Source organism: Acanthisitta chloris, unplaced genomic scaffold (assembly GCF_000695815.1).
Source record: "Acanthisitta chloris isolate BGI_N310 unplaced genomic scaffold, ASM69581v1 scaffold11006, whole genome shotgun sequence".
NCBI lineage: Eukaryota > Metazoa > Chordata > Aves > Passeriformes > Acanthisittidae > Acanthisitta > Acanthisitta chloris.
Window position 1 is genome coordinate 36,670 of NW_008676521.1, and position 11,121 is coordinate 47,790.

The window sequence follows — 11,121 nt, forward strand, 5'->3', positions numbered from 1 at the left end:
TAGCTGTTACATTAGGAGTCCAGTATCAAGAGCTCTATTCCCTTTACCTACATATTGTCATCATCCTTATTACAGGAGGACTTGAAAAGAATTTCATTCTGACCCATTATGGGGGTAAGTAGTAAAAAATTACAAGAAATACTACAAGATACTTCATAGGGGACACAACTAACATTGCCATGGAGGAAGGAGGAGAAATCTGCTTTACCATTTGTGAGGCTGTAACAGGGAGATCTGTCATAGGAAGCTGTTGAGAACATTAAACCTCTGTGCTCTGTTACATTTCAAAACCAGTTGCTGAGCATTTTAGGCAAACTTTGTCATGAAATTCAGCTTGTTGATACTTCTGTCACTTACAGTATAATACAGAAGTGAAAAAGCACACCCTGATTTTTTCCCCTTCATTCGGCCTTAGTGTATGACATATTTTGAACAATGCACAGGAGTATGCAGTTTCAGCTTCACTGCCATAAATTGGACAGGTGAAATGGAAAATAATAAAAGTCACAGATTGCACAGCAGTTAATGAACAACAGCATTTACAGTACCACCCTTGGATAAAAACAAAACCCCCAGTTTGCCTAAAGAAAACAAATGCATTATTCCTGACAAATGCCTTGTACTGCTCTAAACATTGTCCTGCTATCAATCTACCTTGCCAAGGCACATCAGCAAACAAGCACAGCCCAGCTATGCAAAAAAGCAAAGCACTTCTATTGACTGAAGGGTCCCAGACAACTGGATTTAATGCTAAAACCCCACATAGCCTCAAACACCTAACCCAGTTAAATAGCCTAAGCTTCCTATAGCATGCCAGAGGGGAACAGCTTCTCTCCACTGCCTGAAGCAACAGCTAACCAGCTGCCACTGGACTGCCCTGCTGGAAGAGTCTGCTCTTTCCACTAATACTGGTATCCTCCTTGAGTTGCTGTCACAAACTCTGCTTAAGAACTTAAAACAACATTTATACAACATGTGCACAAACAGAACCAGAGAGGAAATAAAGCTAGTAAGTCCATGTATAAAGCTTAGCCCAAAGGAAAATTACTGTGACAACACTGAATCAGATGGTCCGTGGTTTTCTCTCTCATGCTCCCAGAGAGGTTATGTATGCTTTAGACTAAAATAAATAAAATCTGGAAAAAACGGTAGTAAGCAAGCAGCCTACAGATCAGCTGGGGAACTCAGGCTACACATGTATTAGAGCTTAGCAAAATGAACGGATCAGTAGCAAACAGTTTCTGCTCAGGATCTGAACCTTAAAATTTATGTGTTTGGGGGTTTTGCTATGTCTGAACTCATTTACAAACACTTCAGACCACATCTTCAGATCATTTAGGCTTTGCAGACATAAATTAGACATTTACCCATTAGAATCTGGTACATTTTTGGATCATGTTTTTCTGTTCAGTTTCATCAGAACAGAATTCAGTTTGCACTCTCTGAAGCAAAAGCATGGCAAGCAGGGATGACCAGATCAATTTACAAAATAAAAACCACATTCTTGACTGAAAAAACAGACCTGCAACCAAAAAAGAAAATCCATTCCTAGCCTGAAGCAAAACAACAATGGAGACCTACCTCAGGGTCCCTAAAAAAGCATTTACGCAAATGCATCATCAACCCCAACATGTGCAGCCACTAATCCAAAATGCAGGCTGATGAGTCCTTGCTGTGTAATGTTGTATAGTATTGGAGTATAATATCCTAATTCTATATAAATTTTGACAGAAAACTAATTATTACAGTCTTGTCAGTTAACCTGATAAGCTTAAGTTCATAGAATAAGAATCATAGAATTTAAGGGTTGGAATAGACCTTACAGATCATCTAGTCCGAGGTGCTCCACCCCTCTAATCATCTTGGTGTCTGCCTCTGGACTCACTCTAACGGGTCAATGTCTTTCCTGTGTTGTGGACCCCAGGGCTGGATGCAGTACTCCAGGTGGGGTCTCACCAGAGCAGAGGGGAAGAATCACCTCTTTTGACCTGCTGCCCACACTCCTTTTGATGCAGCCCAGGATTTGATTGGCAATACCTTGATCCATACACTTTGACAATGACTTCTCAAATGCTGCTTCCATAACAATTTGAATTAGATAAAGATTATCAGTTTCTGGGGGGAAAAAAAAGAACATCCCACCCAAAGGGACAGTAGAAAACAAACTTGACAGATTCTGGTTAAAATATTAAAATTTAATAATACCTTTTGAACATACAATTATGTCAAGGAAAGAGTAAAGGCATTCAAACAATGGATGTAATCTTAAATAATATTTACAAATTCTAAACTGCAAGTTGACTATAAAGTCACAAATACTTAAAGTATGTAGTAGAATATAGTGTAAACTCCAATATAAATTAGATAAACTTGATCTGTTATTTTTTCCAGTCATAACAGTCTAATCTTTACATACTATATACATTAAAATACTAAAAAGTTATAAAATTTTCTTTCTGTTACTATGCAAAGAAATGGAAAATACATCAGCTCTGTCTTACTGTACAATATCCCAATTGAACTTTCTATAGTGGTCTCTGCAAAAATAAATGGCACTTTCACATGCAACAAGGCATAAAGTACAACTCTGTCCATTAGCAGTATGCCAGCTGAGTGCAAAGTAAACTACAATGTCATTCAACCACCTAGTTGGAAATCAAAAAGTAAACTGTGGAAAGAGATTCTGACAAACCTCCTCAGACTGAAGAAACAACAAAAAGCATGTAAACTGATTTCCATACAGATCTGTAATTCTGAGAAATGAAAATACAGCATACTGAGAAGTTGGTTGTGATGGTATCAAAGCTACCTTGACAACACAATAATGGAGGGAAAGCTGATGACCCTGGGAGAATTCTGAAGCCCAACCCTGCCAATGGGCTGCAGCATCTAAGCTGCTTTTCTACTGACAGCTTTCAAAATTACTTCTGCCACTCAGAATTGCACATCAGCAGTCAGATAAGTTTCCTAGAGTTCATTATGCCATTGTGTAACCATAGCTTCCACAGTGCAATGCCACAAGAAGTCTGTCCTTCAGGATTTCTTTACTTGGGTATTCAGGTAACTTGAGCATGTTGATACTGAAAAGAAAAAAAAAAAAGCCACATCACAGTTCAGCAAGAAACTCAACAGTAAAGATTTCAGATCGAAACCCCTGAAGAGATCACATTTATGGAAGTAAACAAACCTGTGCTGCCTTGCAGTACCACTGAGCATTCAAATGTATTGCAGGAGATTAAGTGGGGTTTTTTAACTTCAGTAAGTTGTAATACAATAATTTAACTTGAATATTCCCTAATTAATTCCTCTGCCTTTAATTAGGCAAAATCAAGTAGTAAACAATTAGCAAACATCATCTGGGTTAAAACCCATCACTTTCATGTTGGATAGTGAAGACTACAGAAACTGTCTAAATTTTTTTGGATCCTTTCAATATTCAAAAGAACTGTACTTCTGAGTGTGACTGACATGAAAGAGCCCTGCTTTTAAGATATTTCAACAAGACTAGAGAACATACCATGTGCTTGATGTTGGCAAAAGATTTGCAGTATACGGCACAGCAGCAATGGTAAAATTTTGCAACCCACTGCCACCCATTATATGGGCGAAGCCACCATGAGGCACCCTGGAACTGAGAAAATTCACAGAAGTTAGACCATTACAATAATGTCATAAACCAGGAAATGAAATCTTGACACTGCACATCTCTCTTACTTACAGTCATTAGACAGTTACTAATACTCCTATCAAGGTTCCTCCTTTCTTACCCATTTGGAGGAGACCTCTAAGATCATCCAGTCCAACCATTAGTTGCCACTCTGCTGTAACCACTAAACCCTAACTGTCTGAATGGTATTTTAACATAATTCTGTTTGCAAGGAAGACTCACTTCTCCAACCAGTTTTTGCAACAATGTTATCTTAGTTAAGACAAATATGGTTATTTATATTTACAGTTCAAGAAATACTACATCATAATAAAGTTTATACTCTGATTACTACCTGTGGGACAAGTGACTCAAGTTTCCTTGACATGTCTATTCATTTACTACTTCAGACCAAGTATTTCAAGTAACTAATAAAATCACATCAGTCACACTATCACCCAGGAACAAACTATGGCAAAACCAAAACACAGCAAAAAAACAAAAAACAAACAAACAAACAAACAAAAAAAAAAACCAAACAAAAAAAACCACAACACACTAACACTTCCAGGAATTCATTCTCACTTAATCACATCATCCATAACTTCTTTCTTTTTATCGATATATTATTCAAAGATTACTCAAGGTGTAAATGGGCAATAGCCCTGGAGTTTTCAGAGTCACTACAATTTTAAACTAAGAGACAAACAGAATAAAATTAAGATATTTTCATAACAACAACTGAAGTTGACAAGCACTACAAGAGAACATTGTTAGCACAGCACTCACACCCAAAAAATACCCAACCCCATAAAAACCCAGTATAATGAAAGGATAAGGACTAAACAAGTTGAATGCATCAGGAACAATGTCACCAGCAGGGTGAGCAGGGTGATCCTTTCCTTATGCTCGGTGAGAAATACCTGGAGCCCAGCTCCAAGCTCCCCACTTCAGGAAAGACAGGGACATAATGCAGCAGTTTGAGCAAAGGGCCATGAAAATGATAAGGGATTGAAGCACCTGCCACAGGAGGACAGTGAGCTAGGACTGTTCAGCCTGAAGAAGAGAAGGCTCAGGGGAATCTGATCAGTGTGTAAAATACCTGAAGGAAGGAATAAATAAAGCACTCAGTGGTCCCGTTACAGGACGGGAGGCAATGGGCACAAATGGAAGTCCAGGAACTTTCCATTTAAAGACAAGAAAAATTTTTTTACTGTGAGGTGGTCAAAGACTGGAACAAGTTGCCTAGAGAAGTTGAGAGGTCAGCAGTCCTGGAGATAGTCAAAACCTGTCTGGACAAGAACTTGAGCATCCAGCTCTAGCTGGTCCTGTTCTGAACATGGTGTTGGACTAGACAATCTCCAGACTGTCTTAGCTAGCAAAGAAAGAATCTGATAAAACAAAGTAAACCTCCCATAAAACATGTACCAGCTGTTAGAATTAGGGATTACAGGTACCTACATTAAAAACAATGCTTCTATGTTCACAAACTGACTGCAAAAACCAGGAGCAAGAGTGGAAAAGAAGTAGCAATATTTCCACTCACAATAAAACTACTTGACAAAAATGCCAAAGAGTAAGGGCTGCTTATGTGAATGTGAAGGAGCTAGGACAATTCACAGTAATACTTTCTAAACATACCATTAAGAGCTAGCTATGGTATCCAACACAAACCTGTATCACCTAGCTTAACAGCAGCAACATTGGCCAGAGAGTTGTAACACTGGCATACAAGGCAACCATTATAGAGGGAAGTGCTGATTTTACAGCATATTATTTCTGACACAAATGGAATTGTGCTCACAGCCACAGCTCAGAACACTTGTAAAGATCTCACAGCACCACTCTTCTACCGTGGTTTTGGCTCACATTTCCAATACAGTGCTGCCTCCCCTGCAGTGACTTTTTTCTTCCCGCTCATGAACCAAGAGAAATCCACATTTAAAACAGCAACAAAACACAGACCTAACTGCTGAAAAATTATCATTCAGTCCACTGTTAGCTAAAAGCTTTTGCAAAAACATTTTCCGTGCAACTGGTCAAAATTGTATAGGATGAGCAGAGCTTTGAACATCTAAAAGTATCGATGGCTGCCAACTTATGCCTCCAAGACGTTTTCTCTCCAAGCAAAACACTGCCAATAAAGAAATCCTTCCAAATATATGCAAAAAAAAAATCACAATATCTTACCTCTTCCATTGCATGTGCAAATAGCTTTGAGCAAGAGGAACAGTACAGTTTCATAGCTTTGCAAATTTCAACACTGTGACAATGTTTAAGTTTACAGCTGAATCCTAACTTTTGTACCTATTCTTCCATTTACAGGTTTTGTATTAATTTACTTGAAATGAAAACACTATAAAAGAGATACTTGAAGCTGGTTTCCTTATGTTTAGTTATAGTTTTAAAAAATAGTCGCACATCTCTTTCACTTTCACCAACTATGCTGAATTTCTCTTAAAATAGCATATTGCTTATTGCTTAATGGAAACTATAGTCCCCAAAGAAGTGGAACAGCAATCTTGGTACCTGTAGAATACCCATGAAGTAGAATTGATCATACAGAATTTATCAAGCTGTCAACACTTCCATTCAACTGTTCACTAAAAACATCATCAAAAGTTGCCAGTGGATAATTAACAATTATTTAGCCAAATATTATCACTGAGAAAGACTTCAGAGTGGCAGTGGATGAGAAGCTCACCATGAGCTGCAGTGTGCTCTAGCAGCCCATAAAGCTGATCAAATTCTGGGCTGCATCAAAAGGAGTGTGACTAGCAGGTCCAAAGAGGTGATTCTTTCCCTCTGCTCTGCTCTCATGAGACCCCACCTGGAATACTGCGTGTAGTTCTGGTGCCCTCAACATAAGAAGACATGGAACTGTTGGAGCAAGTCCAGAGGAGGCCACAAAACTAATAAGAGGACTGGAGCATCTCCTCTATGGCTGAGGAAGTTGGGGCTGTTCAGCCTGGAGAAGAGAAGGTTGCATGGTGACCTCATAGCAACTTTTCAATGCCTGAAGGGGCCTACAAGGAGCCAGAGAGGGACTCTGTGTTAGGAACTGCAATGACAGGACAAGGGGTAATGGGTTCAAACTGAAGTAGGGGAAGTCTAGGTTAGATGTGAGAAAAAGGTGTTTTACTCTAAGGGTGGTGAGATACTGGCACAGGTTGCCCAGGGATGTGGTGGCTGCCCTGACCCTGGCCTGTCCCTGTCCATGTCAGGGGGGGTTGAGACTAGATGATCTGTAAGGTCCACTCCAACCCCTAAACTCTATGATTCTATGATAAATGCCAAACAGATCAAGAGAGGGAAAAATAAGTAAAAACATGTGGAATTGGTAATACTACCTCAAGCAGCATCAGCTGAGAAAGAGTAAGTGGTACATAAGGCAATTTTCAGATCCCCTACATGTGGTACAAGAATATTTAGGCTTTTTCTTGAGTGTGCTAAGGCCTCCAAACACAGTTTGCTATTCAAAGTTTGCTCTCAACAACTCCTTTACTCTTAAAATTGGTATTAATGAAGTGGTATTTCCACTGAAACCACCAAAGCAAGACTTCATTACACTGAAGAGAAAGAGATGTAATAATGGGGTAAGAAGACAAAAGGCAAAGTTTAAGACATATTTAGAGATTTCAGAGAAACACTGAAGACATAATCACAAATATAATTGTTTTATTTCATTCACTAGATTAATTTCATAGTCTTTGATTGGAAAGAAAGAACAGTTCCACTTCACACACACACACAAAAATCAAGTAAGTGAAAGTGCAGAAGAGATTAAAGGGAAATGGAAAAAAACAATGAAGATTTTGAATGTAGCCTGCCAACCAGTACACACAGAATCAAATTCTTCACTACAGAAATGTGATTATGAAGAAGATCCTAGTTTGAAATCATGTATATTTTTAGTGCAAAATTTTACTTAAGATACCAGCCCTACTAGGCTGACTTGTGTTTAGTTAGCTCTCAGGTAAGTCAGCATCTAAACTGCACTTCTGCCATGGTCTAGTAACCACAGTAGGGTTGGACTTGATGATCTTTGAGGTCTTTTCCAACCTGGTTGATTCTATGATTCTATGCCCAGAAACTAGGACTGTCTGGGGATTTATGTGCAAAAATGCCAGCTGCAGATCACTATTAGATGCGATTTCCAAAAGTTCCATTTTTATGAAAAAATACACCTATTGCATGTCAGTTACTGAAGAAAAAACATGAAGGGTTCCTATTAGCCAATACAGAAAAAACCCTAAGCAAATTGCTTCAAATTCCAGCCCAGAGTTCTTAAGAAAGGTATCAAAATTCTTCCCTACTAACAAGAAAATGGGTAAGAACAAGACAGCAGGTGATCTGTGACCAAAATGAACCATGCTGAAGCACATAATAATCAGAAAATGTAATTGTTTCCTTGATATTGTCCCTTAGAATCCAGTAGATTATTTCAAACACCATGAAAATAGCAAATGCCACTTCAGTATCACCTAGAATGTTTTAAGAGACATTTGGCACATGACCTTACGTCTTAAAGGTTCTTATTTGCTCTCTAGATTTAGAAATGGACAAGTGCACTAAAAATGAGACCAGCAGTTGGCACGCAACAGGAGTGCAGTGGGAACTGCAGGAATCATTTCTTCAGAGGACAAAAAGATTGATGTGCACAGAACTAGCTTCTCAAATTGTCTGTGATTCCTAAAAACAAGGAAATTCATCATAAGTCAAGTGAAACTAACAGAATTTGAAGACTGTGCCATTTGATGATACACCTGTGACTATGAAATTCCTTAGTATGAAAGGCAAGTTCTGATTATCTTAATTTATATAAGACAGAAAACCTATATAAATCAAACAGTCTTGCATAAGGTTCCATCCTCACTTATCTTGACACACTGCACCAATGTTAAATTCAACTCAGCCTTAGGAGAAGGACGTTCTGTTTACACTGGCTGAAGTGATACCTACTTATCTCATATATTACAGCCTCTATTGATTACTGGAGAAGCCAAGAGCCATGAAAATATGCAACAGAAAGTAGAATATAAAGTGCAGTTAAATTCACTATGGTCTTGTTAAAAATTGCCTGGACAGCAACAAAGAGCTGTTGTAAAGTAGTCCAGTACAATAAATACATAATCAATCATTGTGCAGGCAACATAAGCAGAGAAAGTATTAACACACACTTTGTCTACTTTGATCAACATATAAAGCACTGAAGTATGCAAAACAGTTTCAAGTTAGATGATCTTTTATGGTAATCTCAAGTCTCTTGACTTATTTCAGAAGATCTGCAACATACACCTGTTCTTACAGAAGTGTCTCACCTGCCAGTAACAAACTGCAACAGTAGCACTCTCTCTTCCTGAGTTAGTTCTTCCACCACGTCCCAGAACCACTAAATGAAAAATATGTTAGTTTCTCTTTTCCATTAAATATTTGAAGCACTTGAAAATATAATGGCAAAACAATAAGTGGAATATTTGTGAATTTGTTTCTTAAATGACAGAAATTTTCATATGAAACCCACTTCATGCAAACTCAGCTTCCATAAACACAGAGAAAACAACAACTGCAAAAGCTCCTTTTTGGATTAAAACAAAATAGTCTACATTATTTAAACAAAACACAATCTTACCTGAATAACTTGGTCTCCTCTCTCATAGCCACTGGTGTATTCTGTGTTTTTTAACCAGTCATTCACATCAATTTCTGGCATACCAGACAACAAAAGCTCCTTCAGAAGAAGTACACAGATTGCAATTAGTCCTCCTGACTAACCATTCATTTCAAGTGTTTATGCTACTTGAAAAAATAATGCTTTAAGTAGAAAAATTACAGTGTTTTTTCTGTCTAGTTGCAACCTTATGGAATCTACGACTAGACTTTAATACATGAAGACTCTTGAATTCAGGAAATTTCACCTGATCTGTTTAATTTAAGAAAACAGTATCCAAAAAGAAATATTATGACCAAAGAACCTAAAAGAAAAGTTGAGTTTTGGTATGACTTGAGACAAAACTTGACATGTGTTGGTTACAGGAGAGCAAACCACCCGTAAAACCTTACTGGAAAGTGACTATGGTTCAGAAAAAGTAAAGACAGTAGACAGCATCTCGTTACTATTAAAAGACTTGTGTCCTCCTGAAGGAAAATATGAAAAGGCTCAAAGGCCACAACATGCTGATTCCATATTGAAATTGCAATTTAAAGCATTTATCACTGCCATGTGAAGTTATCACATCCCAGGAAGATAATAATTCTGAGCAATTAGCAAAAGCAGGAATACATACAATAAGATCCTTGATCCTCTCAGTGGTGGATGCCCAGGAAGCAAAACTAAATGAAAGCTTCAAAATGTTTAGTGGTTACTGAGCTTTATTTCTACATCACTACGCTACTGATGAAGTATGCTGAACAAAGTATTTTTTTTAAAAAAATGGGCATTTCTGCTTACCAGTTCATATTCATCAAAAAGCTGGATCAAAGATGGTGGAATGAACATATGGAAGCCTTGTAAAAAGGCATTTATCTGAGGCTGAATGGCCCTTGTCATTCTAAGCTCTGTCACAAGCTGGACATACTCAGCCTGCAATATGGAAAATGACATTAAGATATATCACAGCAAAAACAGGCAGTGCTCATACTAACACACACACACAAAAGCAGACCTCAATACATTACAGATCTCATTCACTCTAAAACAGAAGGAATCCCTATGCACTTTTTTCTTGGAAGCAATCCAAAATAATTCAGAAGACCCCTCCAAGTTCAGAGCCCCTTCTGCTGTTCCCCCTGCCTTCCAAAGACAATTGCAAAACTGAGGTGTTTAAATTATTACATAAACCAGTCTAAAAACAGGGACTTGTACAAAGATAAAGGAAGTGAAACAAACTTAATTTGTCATGCCTGCATCTAATACAACCACCACTGTGCTCAGCTAAGGACATAAACACATCAAGGTTTGTAAAGAAAAATATTCTATTAAGCAAACTGACAACTCAGGAAAAAGGGTAAACTTCTGAAGGAATATTTGTGAGCCAAAAAGCTTCCTTGCTTTCCCCCCAGCTCTGGAAGTCTAACAATATATTGCTTAGTCCTGCAAGTTTTGTTGTCTTAATAATTCTGATTTTTTTAAACAAAGTCTTTAAAATCTCCTCAGTTTTTAAAAGGAAAAACACCATAAAATAATTTGTACCATAACCATGGGAACAGACTATATCATGCTTTAGAGATCTGGGGGCTCTGTCCCCTTTAAAAGATGCCAGTTAGAAAAGGAATCCACCAGAACTTAGCTTTTGTTGAGAACACAAAAGCCTAGGAGGTGTTAATGGAAGAAGGTTTTAGAATGAGACAAGCAAAAGTGCCCACATTAAAGCTCTATAAACATGTTCCATCTACCTGACAGAGGTATGCAACTCCAATAAAGCTTCTTGACTCAAGAGTTTTCTACTTGAGAACAAAACTTATTCCTAGATAAC

The 11,121-nt window shown here is 37.9% G+C and overlaps 1 protein-coding gene across 1 annotated transcript; it reads right to left on the minus strand.

The window, feature by feature from the left end:
• Nucleotides 1-2,228: 2,228 nt before the first annotated feature.
• LOC103803612 (E3 ubiquitin-protein ligase HACE1-like) lies at nucleotides 2,229-10,333 on the minus strand. Its single transcript, XM_009076180.1, has 5 exons — nucleotides 10,098-10,333; nucleotides 9,279-9,377; nucleotides 8,968-9,038; nucleotides 3,518-3,631; nucleotides 2,229-3,080 (listed from the first exon to the last, which is right to left on the minus strand). Exons 1-5 carry the CDS (start codon nucleotides 10,248-10,250, stop codon nucleotides 2,978-2,980), a joined length of 540 nt encoding a protein of 179 aa, XP_009074428.1. The 5' UTR covers nucleotides 10,251-10,333; the 3' UTR covers nucleotides 2,229-2,977.
• Nucleotides 10,334-11,121: the final 788 nt, after the last annotated feature.

What these genes read in the sequence shown, in the direction of transcription:
- LOC103803612 (XM_009076180.1), bottom strand. Translation starts at nt 10,250, where the DNA reads ATGTCATTTTCCATATTGCAGGCTGAGTATGTCCAGCTTGTGACAGAG. An exon ending in TTTTTGATGAATATGAACTG is followed by an intron (nt 9,378 to 10,097) that starts GTAAGCAGAAAT and finishes CTTCTTCTGAAG; the next exon opens with GAGCTTTTGTTGTCTGGTAT. An exon ending in GAGGAGACCAAGTTATTCAG is followed by an intron (nt 9,039 to 9,278) that starts GTAAGATTGTGT and finishes TTTTTCATTTAG; the next exon opens with TGGTTCTGGGACGTGGTGGA.